The sequence below is a fragment of the Perissodus microlepis genome, chromosome 11 (genome assembly GCF_051167445.1).
Source record: "Perissodus microlepis isolate ML-2025 ecotype Zambia chromosome 11, ASM5116744v1, whole genome shotgun sequence".
Lineage (NCBI taxonomy): Eukaryota > Metazoa > Chordata > Actinopteri > Cichliformes > Cichlidae > Perissodus > Perissodus microlepis.
In genome coordinates this window covers 23,334,896-23,352,678 of record NC_140471.1, presented here as the reverse complement: position 1 = coordinate 23,352,678, position 17,783 = coordinate 23,334,896, and the positions used below count along the sequence as shown (strand labels likewise).

At 40.3% G+C, this 17,783-nt stretch overlaps 2 protein-coding genes across 4 annotated transcripts; one reads left to right on the top strand and one right to left on the bottom strand.

Annotated features, from left to right (window-relative positions):
• The first annotated feature begins 1,730 nt into the window (after nucleotides 1-1,730).
• Nucleotides 1,731-7,289, top strand: LOC146377867 (C-type lectin domain family 6 member A). 2 transcript variants are annotated; one of them, XM_084943941.1, is made up of 7 exons: nucleotides 1,731-1,907; nucleotides 2,156-2,254; nucleotides 5,205-5,312; nucleotides 5,597-5,725; nucleotides 6,091-6,242; nucleotides 6,378-6,475; nucleotides 6,823-7,289. In XM_084943941.1, the coding sequence occupies exons 1-7, from the start codon at nucleotides 1,817-1,819 to the stop codon at nucleotides 6,950-6,952; spliced, it is 807 nt and encodes a 268-aa protein (XP_084800067.1). In that variant the 5' UTR covers nucleotides 1,731-1,816; the 3' UTR covers nucleotides 6,953-7,289. The 2 variants fall into 2 exon arrangements, with proteins under 2 accessions (XP_084800067.1, XP_084800066.1); XM_084943940.1 differs by lacking the exons at nucleotides 1,731-1,907; nucleotides 2,156-2,254 and adding an exon at nucleotides 4,916-5,124.
• A 235-nt stretch (nucleotides 7,290-7,524) lies between these two features.
• trpv6 (transient receptor potential cation channel, subfamily V, member 6) lies at nucleotides 7,525-17,257 on the bottom strand. 2 transcript variants are annotated; one of them, XM_084943937.1, is made up of 17 exons: nucleotides 17,166-17,257; nucleotides 16,844-16,991; nucleotides 16,650-16,747; nucleotides 16,440-16,562; nucleotides 15,704-15,844; nucleotides 15,421-15,519; nucleotides 11,477-11,652; nucleotides 11,236-11,382; nucleotides 11,049-11,128; nucleotides 10,808-10,943; nucleotides 9,952-10,038; nucleotides 9,781-9,857; nucleotides 9,527-9,692; nucleotides 9,308-9,374; nucleotides 8,941-9,209; nucleotides 8,766-8,872; nucleotides 7,525-7,774 (listed from the first exon to the last, which is right to left on the bottom strand). In XM_084943937.1, the coding sequence occupies exons 2-17, from the start codon at nucleotides 16,972-16,974 to the stop codon at nucleotides 7,543-7,545; spliced, it is 2,136 nt and encodes a 711-aa protein (XP_084800063.1). In that variant the 5' UTR covers nucleotides 16,975-16,991; nucleotides 17,166-17,257; the 3' UTR covers nucleotides 7,525-7,542. The 2 variants fall into 2 exon arrangements, with proteins under 2 accessions (XP_084800063.1, XP_084800064.1); XM_084943938.1 differs by having other exon boundaries at nucleotides 17,171-17,246.
• Between the last annotated feature and the right edge of the window lie 526 nt (nucleotides 17,258-17,783).

Below are 17,783 nucleotides of genomic sequence, written 5' to 3'. Positions count from 1 at the left end.
TTAAAGGCACGCAACTCTGCATACCAATCTGGGGACCAGGATATGTAGAGCAGAGAAAGAGCAGACCTTAAAAAAGGCATCAGAGCAGCAAAACTTGACTATTCAAATAAACTATCGGATCGCTTCTCAGATAACAACTCTAAGAAGGTATGGGAGTGCCTGAAACACATCACATACTACAAAGTCAATTGGGCAAATACAGATAAAATAGACATCTCATTTGCAGAGGAACTTAACCACTTCTTAGCCTGCTTTGAGAGAACTGTAAACACCCCTACCATTCACACCACCCTGCCCACAGCCGCCTTTGAGCACAGCCCACACACATTTACTCCCCAAGAACACCAGGTTTACAATGTGTTCAGAGCAGTTAATCAGAGAAAAGCCGCTGGCCCTGACGGAATACCTGGGAGTGTCTTCAAAGTCTGCGCTGACCAGCTGGCTCCTGTGTTCACCAGACTATTCAGCCTCTCCCTGTTACATGCCACTGTCCCTCACTGCCTGAAATCAGCGACAATAGTACCAGTTCCCAAGTCCACCATCATCAGTGGCCTCAATGACTACAGACCCATCACACTGACACCAGTGGTTGCAAAGTGTTTTGAGAAGCTGGTCCTAAAGCACATAATGGACTGCCTCCCACCCAGCTTTGGCCCTCACAGGTCCACAGAGGATGCTGTTTCCACTGCCCTAAACTCTGCTCAGCATTACCTGGAGAATCTTGGGACTTCAGTAAGGATGCTCTTCATTGATTTCAGCTCGGCTTTCAATACCATCATCCCAGACATCCTTATAGCCAAGCTGGTAAACTTAGACTCCTGCCCCCGCTACATGTGCATAGATCAAAAACTTTATCACAATCTGCCATCAGATCGTCCTCCCTGTCACTCATCACTGGCTCACCACAGGGATGTGTGCTGAGTCCTCTCCCATACACCATCTACACCAGTGACTGCACCCCCCGCAACCCTGCAACATCATCATCAAATTTGCAGATGACACCACCCTGATGGGGATCATCACCAACGTTGACGACACCGACAGAGGTCCAAGGTCTGACAGAATGGTGTGACCACAATAACCTTACCCTAAACACAGTAAAACCACCTGTCTCCTCTCCATAAAAGGTGACTACGTGGAGAGGGTGTCCTCCTTCAAGTTCCTCGGTACCCACATTTCTGAGGACCTGTCCTGGACAACAAATACATCAGCCTGAATGAAGAAAGCCCAGCAGCTCCTCCATTTCTTGAGGGTTCTGAGATGCAACAGGCAACAGACTGACCTCCTAGTGTCCTTCTATTGTGCCACAATCGAGAGTGTGCTGGTGCACGCCATCCCCGTGTGGTACGCTGGTTGCACAACAGCCAATAAAGAGAGACTCCAGAGGGTCATCAAAACTGCAGAGAAGGTGTCCACTCTCCACCCTGGACTCCATTACCAGCTCTAGATGTCTCTCCGTTTAATGTAAAATGTTAATGTCTTTTTTGTGCAATATTTTGGCAGATGTGCAATTTCCATAGCCCTTCACCCTTTTTTATTATTTGTTATATTCTAGTGTACATAGTGTTCCTATATATTTTTTCTTCTTCTTTTATATATTGTCTTTTACTTTTAAACCTTGTGGTCTTGTTACGTAATTCCATTGTGCAAGCAACTGTATAATGACAATAAAAGGTCTAAGTCCAAGTTCAAGTCTAAGTCACTTAGTGTCTGTGCAACTGCACGACAAGTTACATAAGCTCATTGTCACTTGACTAGGCAGGTCTGAAAAGCTCCAGCAAAATCGAAACTGTGAGAAAACAAGAAGAGTGGAGCCATGGAGATGCAAGAGATCCCCAAAGAGACAGAAAAAGGCAAAGAAGGGGATGAAGGACCGAGCGAACCGATGCTGGAGGTGAAAAAAGAAGGTAAAAAAAAGAAGAAGCTGTTTACATTGTACCAAAGTCTAACTGAAAATTATGTATGCAAGTCATGCAAATGTTATGTAAAGTAAGTAAACTGTGCAAAAGATTCAAAACTTGTTTAATAAAAAAATAATCCTAAAAGTTTTGAGATTTTTAGAAGTTTACTTTAGAAAATCCAGATTATTTGAAAGCCGACCACAGTTGGTTCATTTCTCTTGCTAAAATGTGTCCATCTGTATTTTTATCTTTAGAGGAAGCAGAACAAGACCACTACGCCAAACTGCAAATTTCATCTGAGGATGTCTATTCAGAAGCTTTCTCTGCGGCTGGTTCAGGAAAACAAATACTGGGTACAGTTTTACACAAAATATTTGTGTCTTCAGCTGGTTGGTTGCCCAGTTTGGGCTCGTTCTTTCTTCTTTCAGTACGTGCTTTAAGTAAAACACAGGATTTAGTATCATTAGTATACAGAATAATAATAAATGTGCTTTTTGTCTTTATAATCTACCATCTGGGAGATAAATTAAAGCAGTAAATATTTTGGTTTCTCACAAAAAATGATTCAGCCAAAGAGAAAAGAAAAAAAAAAAGCAGAAGTGGTTTTTTTTGGTAATCTTCAAACCGCATCACCAGTTACAGTAAAATGTGTATAATAGTAACCATTTCAGTGAAATTGCGCATGTTTAAATCTTTGTAGAATTTACTGTAGAGTCTGTATAATACTATTTTTTAATGTTTTTGTAGGATTATCAAATAAATATAAATAAATATAAGTACTGAATATTTGATATATGGTATTAAATGTTTCAGTTTGTAGTATTTAGGGCTGTGACCGTCTTTTTATTTTTAGTGATTTATTGTTGGTGCTTTCTTGTTTTACACTAAAACTTACAATGTAGAGGCAGATTTCTTGTCTTTATTAAGACAATGATCTTTGACGTGATACATTATTTGTTGCTTTTCAAAACAAATGAATTTATTGACCATTTTGTCCTAAGTAAATTTTTTCGGCATAAAAAGCTCCCTCAGTTTTTCCCATGCATTTATAATGCTAATGAAATGCATCAAGAAAATGTGTTTTTACTAATATCTGGAGATATTGCAATATATATATAAAAAAGAATTTGTGTTAAAAAGTAGAAAAATGAAAATCACTGCGGAGTAACAATGTAAGTTTACCTGAAATATAAGGTACTCTGAAATATTGCTGTCTTATAATTAGAAGCAGTATTAATACAGCTGCCACTGCTAATAAAACTGTTACTTAACATAATCAATAATCTCACCATTAAAGAGTAATATACAGGAAAATAGAACGAGATATATTGGTGGCGCTTCATGATTTCGCAACTTATGGTGTTATTGTCATACACTTTCGGTTTAATTCTTCTAAATCACATGGAAATTGTGCAATTTTCATTATCTAAAAATGCTTTTAAGCAGGCTCAGCAGAACATGGGATTCAGGATTTTCCGTTTTAATGGAGAGAAGAAGGGTAAAAAAAATGTTTGTCATTTAGTGTGTGGATACTTTAGAGAAAAACTTATTGTGTCCTCTTCTTGTTTAGTTTTTTAATTGTATAATCATTTATGTTATCATATAATCAATTAATTACCAAAATGTTTTCTTTATTAATGAGTTTAGCATTAATTTTCATGTCTCTTATAGAGTAAAATGTGATATAGAATATTTTACTAATCTAACCTTCTATCTACACGTTAGTATCAAAGGTACTGGCTGTATCGTAAAGGGTCTGAACCTCCCTTACTACATTATAAATATATATATATATATATATTTTGCTTTTTGAATACTGTAAAAAAATAAAAATAAAAAAAATAATAGTTTCTCTTTACTCTTCTCTTTGTAGGTATATACTGGAAACTGTCCAGAATACCTATAGTAATTAAATTTCACATATGTCAACTGTAAATGCTAAGTATCACTAAAAGTAAGTATGTTTAGATAATCAAATTACATCGTAAGTCCAGAAGAATTACTTACGTAATTGTGTAAAATTACTCTGTAAGATCTGGGCTTTGTTATGAAATGCTACTGCTATAATTTATGTTGGTTAGTTAAGCTTAGTTCACGAGTTTTTCTTCATCTGTTACATCATTTTAATCCAATTTGCGTGCAACCATTATGATAAGACCACATGTAGTTTGAGGTTGCTGTGCTGTTAATGTAACCCAGTGCGAATAAAAATTCGCCCACAGCCTGAAGGCAAAACGGTCTGACAGGAAGTCTGTCTGTTGTGTGTCTTCACAAAGAACAATTTTAACGAAACTTCCCTCTAACCACATTACTCACAACCTGTTGTAGTTTGGCCTTTGTGTTGAACTTCCATCGTTCTTTATTGTTGTAGTGAGTCAGTTTAGTCGTTAAGACAACAACAACAGCTGCATAAATAAATAAATAAATAAATACATAAGACGGCATGACAACATGGCACAGCAATGTGTCTAACTTTTTTATGATCACTAACCCGCAAAAAGGCAACAAAGCCAATTAAAGCTATCACAGCATGAGTCATGTTCTTTTTTGCAATTTGGTGAAATCAAATAATGGTTTTGTTTACAAGAATATTTTGTTAATTAGATTAATGGAAGATATTTTTATTACATTGCTGAGGTACAAACAAACAAGTCTTGCTCTCTTGTGCTTCATTAAGTCGTCACCCACGTCCTCTTTCTTTGCAAAACCTTGTACTATAACATGATATTTACAGACTAATGTTTTAAATCTGTATCAGTGACGTGTGCATCCTCCGTATCTCCAAAGCATTAGACATAAATACTGATCTGAAATTAGTTATCTGCTGTTTTGAAGGAGAAAGTCTGCTGTGTCTGTGTTTTTCTCAGAACTTTGTCACACACACAGACTAATGTTTAAAATGAGAGAGACAGGAAGAGAGTTTAAAGTTTGGGTCATTCAAGGACAAGCCAGGCACTGTGCTCCATGAATAACTTAGGAATCTATGAAGGTCAAGTTGCTATGGTGATGAGACAAAGGGGGCGTCCTATAACTGCACTGTTGCAGCCAGTCTTGAGTCAGCAGAGAAGACGGAGCACAACAGAGCAAACAAGCTTTCTCTCAAATACCAGGACGTTTTTCTCCATGTATATTAAATTCTGCCGCAGTTACGGTGAGGATAAGAAAGATGAGGCTGATGAAAACTTGCAACCCAAATTATCGGTTGAACTGGAGGGGAAGAAAGGTAGGAAGATGCAGCTTTTGCAGGCTTCATGGCGGTCTTTGTTGTGCTCATTAACATTTATCTGATGTCGTCTTCCTCAGGCAAAGAACCGACTGGAGGAAATGTGCGTCTGTACCGTGCAGGGTGCTTATTCCTCACCTTAATGTGCATCGTCCTTCTGGTGGTTGTCATTATCCTCAGCCTGAAACGTGAGTAGTTGCAGCCATGGATCTGAATTCATGTCAGCGCTGTGATAACAAACCCTTCCTGGCACCACTGTGTTTATAACACCAAAGCAGATTACGTAAGACTGAAGGTCCCGGCAGAGCAGGATCAAAATGGTGCACAGTTTTTTTTCAGCTATGGATTTTTACAATTTTATTTCTCGTAACAGTGCATAACAAAGGAGTAAAACTATTGCTTATTGCTTTGCTGAAGCCTCAGGGCAATATTCCTTCTCTCAAATCTCCTCCCATTGTGCTCTGATTTCTAGTGCAAACTGAACCCACAGTCTGCCCGGTGGTAGAGGAAAGTGCAACAGCTAAAGAAGCAGTACCTGCGTTTGCTCCAGGATGCTCCTTCGAGAACTGCCAGGCCGAATTCCCAGCTATTCACATTAAACGTGAGCAGGCACAAAAAGTGTGGGGGGGGGGATTCTTTCTCAATCACCTTGTTTTTAGCAATACTTCTGGTTTATTAATGATTCAAATTAGTTTTTAAACAAGTCTCGATTCAAATTTGTGTTCTTCTTTGGCGTTCTTTTTTTGTTTATAGAACAGGAAAAATTGAGACTCTTTTAGATTTCTGTGCCACCCAAAAAAATAAATGCATAAAGATGAAAATATGATGAAAATTAAATCACAAACAAAACCCTTGAATATGCAAAGGAAAAAAAGAGTGTGGGAAGCTTCAGGTCTGATTAACAGCTTTTTACTTTTTCATTAACCTGTTTTTTAAATAAGCTTTTCCTGTTCTCTCTGCTTCCAGATCATGGCTGCCGGCTGTGTGGTGACGGGTGGATGACCTTTGGCCGATCGTGCTTTTTCTTGTCGACTTTTAGACTGAAGTGGCACCAGAGCGAGCAGAACTGCACCTCTAGAGGGGGATCTCTGGCTGTTATTACAAGCAAAGAAGTTCAGGTGAATCTGATAACTTTTATGCTGCTCTCTTCCTTCCTTGAGTTATTAACTATATGCTTATATATTACAAGCAAGCAGTTTATGAAGTGGTAATAATTGCTAATAGTTACGCATCAATGGTGTTTTTTCTTTTAGGACTTTCTGACACAGAAAGGGAATCTCCAATACTGGATCGGCACCATTCAAAAAGGCACTGAATGGACCTGGGTTGACAGCACAAAGCTGCAAGAGAGGTCTTTATTCTATAAATTATTCTGTAAATAGTTATTAAACCAGATAATTGACTAATAGGGTAGTTTAGACATAGTTGTTTGTGGTTTAGATCAGGGTTGTGTGGGATTTGCCACTATTGCACTGTGCATATTGGTGTTTGGTAATTTTTGGTCACAGATCCATCATAATAACAAATTATGTGTAAATATACATGTGTTAATAAGCTTATAAAATAAAACATTTATTGTACAGCTGTCAAATTGAATTACAAGTGTACCTAATAAAGTGGACACTTTGTTCAAACAAAGAAAAAATCCAGATATAGATTGCAGAATAATAGTTAATGACTCTTTCTTTTGTTTTGCAGCTATTGGGCAGAAGATCCAAGAACTGGGAATTGTGGGATCCTAGACAGCACAGGCCCATCTGCCAGAAACTGGATTAGAGCTCCCTGCAACGTCGCCACTTACTTCATCTGTCAGCTGCAGCTCTTGTAAAAGAACTGCAAGCAAATCTGTTCCGCCAGCAAGCATCAAATTCAACAATAACATGCCAAGACATCTCTTTCCAGTATCCAGCAAAGAAATATAAACAAGCTTTTTAGATAACAGTTGCTAAGTCTGACACTTAGCAGTTTATTTACTGTAGATTTTCTTGCAGCTTAGTGTGGAATAATTTCTGCTCTAATATTTGATTGTAAAGCTTTGTAAGTGCCTTGCTCCTTTGTTTTGTATGATTTTATTATCTGCTGTCTGCTTTACAAATGAAGTGACAGTGAATCTGTTTTAAGAAAGTTTTATTCTCATATAAAATTACTCATTACCTACATGATAAGATGAATCTCTATGTTTTTTTTTTAGCATATATTCCTGCTAGACATCTTTCATATTTCTATAAAAATCACAGTCTGTTCTATGGCATAATACTGCGGAAATAATTGCACTGTTTACTATATTGAAAAATCAAGATAGTGTGGTCCTTTCACCCCAAGGTCACTGAAATTCAGCAATTCTTTACATCTACTTAATATGTATATGACTCAAAGTTGATGATAGGAAGGAACTTCTTGGTTAGATGGCGTCTCTCTCTAAACATATTTAATGCTCTGTTCCTCCTCTGGCTCATCCTGCTCCATCTCCAAACCTAAAGCGCTGTGTCGAACCAGCTCCCACCATCCTCCTTTGTTTTTAAGTCTCAGCTTCAAGGTTCCCTTGAAGTCAGAATTTTCATCTCTCTCCGTTTCCTTTTCATCCTCTTTGGAGAAGACGTTTACGTAACGCCGCATCTTTTGCATCATGGAGTCATTTCTTTCCTCAACCCTGCAAAGAAGACGAATAAAGAAAAAGTCACACATGTTTCAAAATTAATTATGTTACACTCTTCTTTTTAGTTTCTGTTTTTTTTTTGGGCTCCACCTACAAAATAAAAAGCTTATTCACTTACAGAAGGAAAACAATTTGCCCACTGACACTAAATGAAAGCCTTTGATGGACTTCACCCATGAGTAATGCTGTGCCTGCAGTGAGAAGCACCATTCTTATCGTATTACTAATACTATATTTTTTTCCCCCTACTTATACATATATAACCTACTATTACACTTAAAAGGGTGTATTATTTTCCCTGTCTGACTGTTCTACACTAGCTTTCCATAACTTGCAGTTCAAAATAATCCTTATTAGTCTTATACTGGCTTGGAGCAGCTCATATTTGTCCAATTCACTTTATACTACCTGTCTTCTGATTGGTTGGCCCTCACAAACAGGAGCTTTGAACTGCAAGTGCTTGCATTCAAAGTTGTATGTCAAGAGTAGAAAGAACTTATAAAACTGAGCTACAGCACTTCAAAGTTCAAGCTTTTGGCTTTTGTTTCATGTTTTCTTTCATATGAGCATTCACCAGTTGAGATAAAATAAGAAAAAACACAACCAAAGGAATATTTGATGTTTTGAGAAATAGACTGAATTGATTTGTACTGAAAGGCAGCTTTTGTTAGCCAGGCTGATTGTTTTTCCTCTTTAACCTTGATGAGACGGACACAAAAATGAAAAGAATCGACTGATCGAAATCTAAGAAAAAAGGGGCAGACTTCCCACACTGTTGAGTGTAGCCTTAGGAGGTGTGAAAGTAATATAAGAACTACAATAAAAAAAAAAAGAATTGAGCATTTTATAGCGTGACATGAGCTGTGGCTGTAGTTTCTGTACAAACTTCCTGTTTGACTTTATTTTCAAAGATAACATCCCTTTCTGCTGTGTTAGGTGATTTCTGTGGGTTTTCGTCTGTTCCTGACACAAGGTTGCATCTTACCTGAGATACCAGCACTCTTTCAGGCCATAGTTCAGCCCACAGACCCCAAGTCGAGGCCAGAGACAGCGAGGAAGCCTCCTCTCCAGCATGAGCGTCGTGGCCACCACCTGAATAACAACATTACAGCTGTAAACATGACACAGCAATGCTTAACGCACGCTGAAGAGGTGATTACCTGAGTCCTCCAGAGCTCATCTCTCTCCTGGCCCACCCTCCATTGTGTGTCACTCATCATGGCGGTGAGCAGATTTAGCAGAAGGATGTGGGAAACCAGAGAGGAGGTGCAGTGCAACACATGGACAATCGCAGGTATAGGGATGGTGTGGTCCACAGGCAGATCGATGAGGCCAACGCTGAGCTCAAATTGGGAGAAGAGGCTGACGGGATATGAGCGATACGAAGGAAGGGAATCTACCTCCTGAGTCATGTAGACTATCCAGAGGGCTGAGAAGAAAAAAATGTTTGTAAGAGAGCAGGAAGGTCTCCTTTAAAGAATGTTTTGTAAAATTTGTGTTTATTTTTATTGCTAAAAATATACTCACAGGTGGAAAAGGCAAAGAGCACAATGGAAATCAGCCACATAAACTTTGTCAGGTCTCCAAATATAATCTAGGGGGAAACGAGACACAAGCGAGCTCAGTCTGAAAATGTAAAACCTCAAAAACCAAAACAACAAATGAAAACATGTGTGAGCAGGTGTGTGAGCAGAGCAAACTCATGTTTTTGTTACTCATGGAGCTCGTGTAGAAACCCATCCGCACCTTCTGTATCGTGATGACGTAAGGGCCAAGCATTTCAAAGCCACGGGCGAAGAACATGACATTACACCAGCCGAGGACCAAACACACCGCCATCACCTCGGCCTCCCTCTGCACCTCACAGGCTCTGAACACGCACAGCAGCACCACCAAGCAGGCATAGCTGATACTGGTCAAAAACAAGAGCGGCAGCAAGGTTAGGCAGTGTTCCCAAACATTATGCTTTGCTTGGGTTCTCAGAGGGTGTGTGTGCTTACAGGATAACATGGAAAGGGCCTCCCAGTGCCGTCTGGCCAAAGTAGCGCTTTGCTCCAACTCTCAGAATATCTGGGATCTGTTAGGAGCACAGGGGATGCACGAGGTCAGAACAGTTCACAGTAATGTACTGTTGAATATTTTTAAACAAAAAGCATATTTTAAATGTCCACCTCCAGCACAAGGATGACAAAAGCTCCAATGACGCTGATAATCTCTCCTGCCAGCCGCACATTATCCCCATGTGTTGTATAACTCTCCTGAGGTGGACAAAGAGAAAATGATGCTGTTATAAATATTAAAATCTCATTATTGTCTGACAGTGTAACTTATGTAGGTGTAAAGTTTGGCATTTACACATGCATTTAGTGGATCTTATGTATTTGAATTTTTATGTAAGTTATGGCTGAAGTAATTTGGGGCAAAAAAACCTCTGGTGGTGCAGTAGTTGAGGAAGTACTAACTACCAAAGTAGAAGTGACACGCTATGAAAGTGTTGCCTTCCTAAAATGTGTAGCAGGCCCCAGTGCAGGTGGGGACTGGGAAACTAGGGGGTAATAATGGATTCAATTAGAGGAATCTGAATTTTTAGTGGGGACTGACCTAAACATCTACACCCAAAACATCAACTCCATAAAACTCATGTAATAGAAGTACAAACTGAAAATATTAAACAAAGAGAAAAGGGTAGAAAACTAAATCAAAGTACTCATTATGCAGATTCGGTCGACTATTTGGATCATAATAATTTGTACTAACACGTGAGAGCTGGTTTAATGTTACTTCTAGGCAGTCAGTTTTATAAATGTTCATATTTTATTTCCAAAATGTTAATCTGAAATATGACTCTTTAAAATAAATGTGCTGTAATAAAAATCAAATTATATTTTTGGGATAGTTCAAAAACAGTCAGCACATTGAACATAAAAATTTCACTTTAGGTGTCTCATTCAAACAGTATAGTGAGTAAAATGTTGAGATCTGTTTAAGGTTTTCTAATGTCTATGATAATTCATAGTTCTGGCCCACCTTGAGCGTCTTCTGAACCCAGACAGTTTTGTCTGCATCTGACGTTGTGTCGTTCTCTGGAGCGTTCTTTAGGGGGCGAAACATACAGCACATTGTGAAAGTCCCGATGTACAAGAGATACAGAAACAGCAGAAACCTGACAACAAAAAGGGAGGAAGAAACCCAGTGTGTTAAACAGCAATAGACATGTGTACAATTCAAGTATTTTAGTTCAGATTTAACAAAACTAACAAAATCTTACCTGAAGTAATGTTTCCCATACAGGTTCCACTTCAGACTAACCAGCTGCCTCACAGGAGTGACCTCCAGGATCTTCCTTGCCTGGAGAGCAAAAATAGAAGAGAAAAAAAAATATCTCAGAGTCAGAACTAACTTCCTGATAACAATTAGCATTTTCTCCTGAATGCTACCTACATATTCTTCTGTACCTCTTTCTGCTGGCTGGCCACAATGACCTCCAGCACTGACATGCTATCGGCCCACGAGTCGATCTCGGACAGGTCATACAGGTGAGAGGTCAAAGGGCCCAGACTCCACTGGACTACACGCCTTTTGTTAACTAGGTGCTGGAATACCTTTAAGAGACAGGGGGTTAGGATGAGGTTAGGAACAATCTGTTCCACCTTTCATGTTTGGGTCACCATGTGAATCTTCCAAGGTTCTACTCACCACTGTGTTTCCCTCTTTTGCAGCCAGCTTAAAAGGTGTAAGGCCTCGGGAGTTGGGAACCATATCAAGGGGCACTTGCTGGTCCAGCTCTGCATCGCGTGCCATAATCAAGTCAATGACCTGGCAGGCAATGTTCTTGTTGGGCTGCAAGACCAAAATGTGAAGCACTGTGTTGCCTGGATGGAGAGTGTGTACGCAGGAGGCACAAGAAGACAGGAGAAAGCTATTAATTGTTAATAAGACGCTCATATTCAGATATGCACAGCTGGATTAACCTCCTGAAAGTCCCCATAAACCAGAAATCAGTCACTCCTCTGCAACTGAAACATTTAGCTACATGAGCAAAAACTGGCAACAATTAGTTTAGCATTTAAAAATGTTTTTTTTTATTTTTAACCTATACTCTCGAGGGTCTTCAATGATCTTCCTTTAATTACTGACTCTTATGGAGCCCCTCTGATGACATGGTCCAAAAAATAAATAAATTGTGCCCACGAAATACTTATTTGTGGCCATGAAATGCTATTTTGAGGGCACGAAATAGGTATAAGGTGCGCACGAAATGCTAATTTGTGGGCACGAATTGGGTATAACGTGGCAATGAATTACGCATTTGTGGCAACGAAACAGATAACGTCACATCATATTGATACAATTCCTGGACAGCTGTGTAGAGACATAAGCATAAGAGTAGGCTAAACCCATACACCATGGACAGTATGATTGAGTTTTATTTTAGGCTGGGAATGAGCTACAAATGCATTTTGAAAAGCCTGGCAATGCAAGGAACCATTATTACGGAGAGACATTTAAACAGGATATTGAGAGCCCTGTTGCTTTACAGACGTAAGTACGACCTGGACCCCAGGATAGATTTTATTGTCAACCAACTGCAAGGGCCTGGGAAGGATCACGGTTATCGGTCAAGTGTTTCGTGCCCACAAATTAGCATTTCGTGCGCACGTTATACCCATTTCGTGCCCACGAAATGGGTATAACGTGCCCATGAAGTAGTATTTTGTGGTCACAATTTATTTATTTTTTGGACCATGTCATCAGAGGGGCTCCGTAGACTCTGGGCGCCCCGCGGCCTTAGTTTTGTTGGACCTGTCCTCTGCTTTTGAGCTGGTGGACCATAACATCCTCTTAATGAGGCTTGAACATCTGGTTGGCATTATGGGTATGGCCCTTGGTTGGTTTAATTCCTGCTAATCGGAGAGGTCCTTCTCTGTCACGATGGGTACCTACTCCTCTTCCATTACCCCCGTTACCTGTGGTGTCCCTAAGGGGTCTGTGCTGGGTCCTATGCTGTTTTCTCTATATATGTCACCCCTTGGTCGTATTATTAAAAAGTGCAAACTCTCTTATCATTGCTACACGGATAACATTCAAATTTATTTTGAATTGACTGAGGGATATACTTCATCAATGCTTCGCTTCTTCGATTGTGTAAGTGAAGTTACCCACATAGCAAGCAGGTCTGGCCCGGATCTGGTATCAAGCCGGCCCTGCTGGCTGACTTCTGGCATGTAAAGACATATGTCATCCAGATATGGGCCAGGTCTGGCAATGATTCCACTGTCTATGTGATGGCATGCCATATCTGGCTCAATTGTGGTTTGGTGTATGTGGCCCAGGCCTACAGAAAACAGGTCTTCCCCGGATCATCAATCTGGCACTTCTGACTCACTGGTGTGATGGCAGGGTGTATGTCAACCAGATGTGGTCCAGGTCTGGCAATGGTGGCACTATTTATGTTCCTATTTTAGTTAGAAGACCCAAATGCCATGTTGCAATACGATACTGCTATGGTAGCTAACGTTTCAAATGCAGGTTTGACAGGTTTGTGAGTGTACACTTTATCCAAAACCTAGTGACGGTTTACTCATCTTCACCAGTGGGTGGCTGTAGCTCAGGCGGAAAAACAGCTTACCTACTGATCGGAAGGTTAGTGGTTCCATCCCTGGCTTATCGAGTCTGCATGTTAAGAGTGTGAATGTGTGTGAATGCAGTTAGGAAGCACTCAGTTAAGAGAAAGTGTGTGATTGGGGGAATGTGGCATGTTGTATAGAGCACTTTGAGTAATCCGGGAGAGTAGAAAAGCGCCATATAAGAATCAGTCCATTCACTGTCTGAACAGAGTTTCCTCATGTTACTTACTATTATGTTCCGGCACATGTTGCTGTTACACGGCTTGATTAAGGTACACATTAGGCTGACATCTGGGGCCAGAGCTAAAACTGTTCTGGGGCAGCACAGGGCCAGCAGTGTGTCTACAACTGGCCCGTGGTTGCACACAACTTACACATGGCTCACAAACCGCAAAGAATGATGGCCCTTCGGTGGCCCAGATCAGGTTTGCCAGACGTAGTCCACACATGGGCCAGCACAGGACCACCAGTGTGTCTGCAACTGGCCTTGTGCTGGCCCATGTGTGGACTACGTCTGGCAAACCTGATCTGGGCCACCAAAGGGCCGTCGTTCTTTGCGGTATGTAGGCCATGTGTAAGCACATTGTGTGGGCCAGATCCGGGTCATACCAATTTTGCCATGTGGGTAAAGACTGGCTGCTGAGCAATTCCCTTATCCTTAATGACAAGAAAACAGAAATTGTAATCTTTGACAGTCACACCCCTAGAGCCCATCTAACTGGTGTCCTTTCCGATTCTGCAAGTAATTTGGGTGTTTACCAGGACGGCTCCTTTAAACTTGACAGGCATGTGTCCTCTGTTATTAAATCTTGTTTCTATCAACTTTGTTTAATTTCTAAGGCCAAGCCATACTTACCACATGAGGATCTAGAAAAGCTTATCCATGCCTTTGTCACATCCAGGTTAGACTCCCTATACACTGGGATTCATTCTGCCCTTCTTCATAGATTGCAACTCGTCCATAACGCTGCGGCTCGCCTTCTAACTGGTACTCGTAGGCTTGAGTCTATCACCCCAATTCTCACTGGCCTCCACTGGACCTCCACTGGACCAACATCACATTGATTTCAAAGTCCTACTGCTTACTTGTAAAATCATAAATAATATTGCACCTTGCTACCTTATTGAGCTCCTTAGCGTGTATACTCCCAGTAGAACACTGAGATCGTCTTACTTTTGGTGCAACCTAGGTCACGGCTGAAAACCAGAGGTGACCGCACCTAACCTCTGGAATAACCTCCCTCATACTATTCACGCGTCTCACTCGATCCAGACCTTCAAGTCTCGATTGAAAACAAACCTTTTTAGCTTAGCCTTCCCGGCCTCCTAGAGCATGCCTTTTAATTGTACTTTCTTGCCCTCCCCTTTCCTCTCTTTTACTCTTTTACTTACATTGTTTTATTGTTTTTATCGTTAAGTCTTGCTTCCTTATCTGCGTACTTGTGTACTTGTATGCTTGTTTAAACAATGCCTCCCACCTGCTAGCTTATCCGCCTTTGTACTTTACTACTGTTTTATTGGATTATGTGAAGGACTTTGGCAACCTCTGGTTTTAAATGTGCTATACAAATAACATTTTATTGTATTGTATTGTATTGTATAATGCCTCAGTAGTGTCTTTGATATGAACAGTCTCCTCAATATAATTTAGCTTTGACAAAAAAGAAGCCTGAAACTTTTACCTTTTCAGGCTGATGTCAATTTTTCTTTTTGCATTTTCAGCTGTTGGTTAGATAGGAAATTGCTAGTTTGAGCCTGACAGTAATTCTCGAGGTTCTTTGAGTTTAAATTACAAGACCAGCGCCAGAAAGCTGCAATTAGTGGCAAACCCATCGGGGTTGATTTTGTCCTTTAGTGGTGAGAATTTTAGACAATGCTGTGATAAATCAAATTAAAAATAAGACCCTAATAACACATGGGATGCAGAATATTTTGTGGCTTAAGCAGTCACACAGTTAAATTTCTTAGCAGTGTAAAATAATACTTGATCTTCTCTCACTCAAGGGCTCATACCTTTGTAATCCTGGATCCTGGTGCTGGCGCCTGCATCGATTACCATGGAGATGATATCCATATTCCCAGCACAAGCAGCAAAAGACAGGATGTGCTCGCCTGATGAAAAGCCACACGTTTTGTTATTTTGCACAAAAACCATACATTCACATGGCTATTGCTTTTCTCTGCCTTGTTTTTATCACATATGTTGGGACCAGTTTGGGGTTTTATTGTCCTGCCACTGGCCTTGTAATTAATGGCTGATACATTTCTTTACGTAAGTTCACTCATGCTGGCTTACCACAGTACATAAGTCCTCCTATCCTCTTCCTGAAATACAGACCAGTGACTCTAGGTGTGGACACGTCACCACCGCGACTAATCAGATGACGAACCAGGTCGATGTTCTGATTCACCACAGCAATGTGGAGAGGAGTAATCCCTGAGGCGGAGCACAGAGAGAAAGTGTACATCAGTTCACTGCCAACACACTGGTTTTCGTTTCACCAGCTTTGGTAAAACCTACACTTAATGCTTTTGCTTTATCCACCACTGTAACCCTAACAGGGTTTGCTCTCCAAAAGCAGCAGATGAGGCCTCATAATTGGAATTTGTTGCCCTTTATTGATTTATTGTTAGATGAATAAAATAATGAAGTAAAAAAAAACCTCAGTGATATGATTTGAGTAATTAAAATATTTTCTAAAAGGTTGAGGTTCTCTGTCATCCAGCTCATGGTGGTTTAGGGAGCTTAGAAAGAAAGTGACTAAGACTTCTTTAAGTTTCTTGAAGTTTCTTCAGTTCGCTTACTTTCTAAGATCCTTAGATTTTTTAAAAACCTGCTTAAATTGTTGTGTTAGGCTTTTACATGCCCTTGTATCCACTGTATCAAAAATCTCACAGATTTTGCTAATAAGCTGAATTATTTGAATTGCAGACCAAAAAGCTGACAACTTGACATCTATACAGTTACACACAGCACTCAGTCTGCATGATGTGCATTGGTGTTTTGCAGTTATGAATTTCTGCATGTCAACCTTGGAAAAGTTCAGAGGTCATGGGCTCGTTAATGAGGTCAGGAGCTCCATCCATCAGAGCCACAGCAGCATCCAGGTTATCGTTCATAACAGCAATGTGAAGGGCCGTCTCTCCCAGGGAGCCTGAACAAGAAGATACACCTTCTAAAATCACGGAAAACACACCAAAAAGGCAGCAATGTAAGGTTTAAGCTCCTTGTTCAGTCGTACCTCTCTCAAAGATATTCGTGGATGCACAACCTAGCAGTTTCTTGATGCAACCAGCACTGTTGTTTTTAGCCGCATAGAAGAGAGGAATGTCATTCACACTGAGGGACAGAAGGACAGAAACAAGACATCAGATTTATGGTAAAACTTTAAACAAAACTGAATGTACTGGAAAGTGGCGTCAGGTAGGAGTTTACCCTTTTGTGTAGAGCAGAAATGTCTCATCCAGCATTTCATTCCATCCTTTTTTGTTCTGAAGGCGAAACTTCAGCTGGCTCCACCAATGGTTGAGCTCGCTCGGAGCAGATCTGGCTAAAGACGGTGACATTGGCACCTGAGGTTTGACTAGAATTGTGAAACGAAAAGTTAGGAATGTTTTTTAAGAAACTCAAGAAAGACAAAAGTAGAGTGGGTGAAAAATAAATGCTATGGAGTCTAAATCCACAGGTGGAAAAAAATATTTGTTGATTTTGGTAGTTTTTTCTATTAATAAATTAAAGTAAATCTTTTCAGTCTTACCTCACCCTCAAGCAATGAAACTGCTGCTCCTCAATCTCTGGTGACACTGAGAGAAACACTCAAAAGTGGACACACCACCTTTTAAAATGTCCCCGAGGAGAGATGAAATCCCTGTGGCATCACCAATATATATATATGTCCCAGCCAAGAGGGAGGAGACATGAGAGCAAATGGGTGGAGAAGGAGGATGCGTGGAAAGCTGACAGGTAAGAATAAGACAGTGGCGCAGTAATGAGCAAGGAGACTTTCACTGGTCAGAAGTGCCACAGAGAAAGCTGTGCTTCAACTCCCTGTTGACAAGGAATTCCTTTGTCATGCTGATCTAAAATTATTGGCTTGATCTCCTTAAAAGCAAAGTGACAATGGTCCAGTCCCCAGTTCGCGGATATCTATGCAATCACCAGGCCTCTCAGCATTCCTCTGACTACCACCGAAACCTGCATGGCCACTATGAAAATTCAGCAAGATCATGACAGTCAACACACCACTTGTAGTGAACTGTTAAGAAAACCTGTTTGGAAATTGCAAGCATGCTGTTCTATACCTCGCTTTATGGCATTGCGTTTTATTTTGGATCTTTTTTTTAATGAATGAGCAAAATCCTCAGAGTGAAACTGG

What these genes read in the sequence shown, in the direction of transcription:
- trpv6 (XM_084943937.1), bottom strand. Translation starts at nt 16,974, where the DNA reads ATGTCACCGTCTTTAGCCAGATCTGCTCCGAGCGAGCTCAACCATTGG. An exon ending in CAAAAGAGGGAAACACAGTG is followed by an intron (nt 11,383 to 11,476) that starts GTGAGTAGAACC and finishes TGTCTCTTAAAG; the next exon opens with GTATTCCAGCACCTAGTTAA. An exon ending in GGCCCTTTCCATGTTATCCT is followed by an intron (nt 9,693 to 9,780) that starts GTAAGCACACAC and finishes GTTTTTGACCAG; the next exon opens with TATCAGCTATGCCTGCTTGG.
- LOC146377867 (XM_084943941.1), top strand. Translation starts at nt 1,817, where the DNA reads ATGGAGATGCAAGAGATCCCCAAAGAGACAGAAAAAGGCAAAGAAGGG. An exon ending in GCTGGAGGTGAAAAAAGAAG is followed by an intron (nt 1,908 to 2,155) that starts GTAAAAAAAAGA and finishes TTTTATCTTTAG; the next exon opens with AGGAAGCAGAACAAGACCAC. An exon ending in CCCAGCTATTCACATTAAAC is followed by an intron (nt 5,726 to 6,090) that starts GTGAGCAGGCAC and finishes CTCTGCTTCCAG; the next exon opens with ATCATGGCTGCCGGCTGTGT.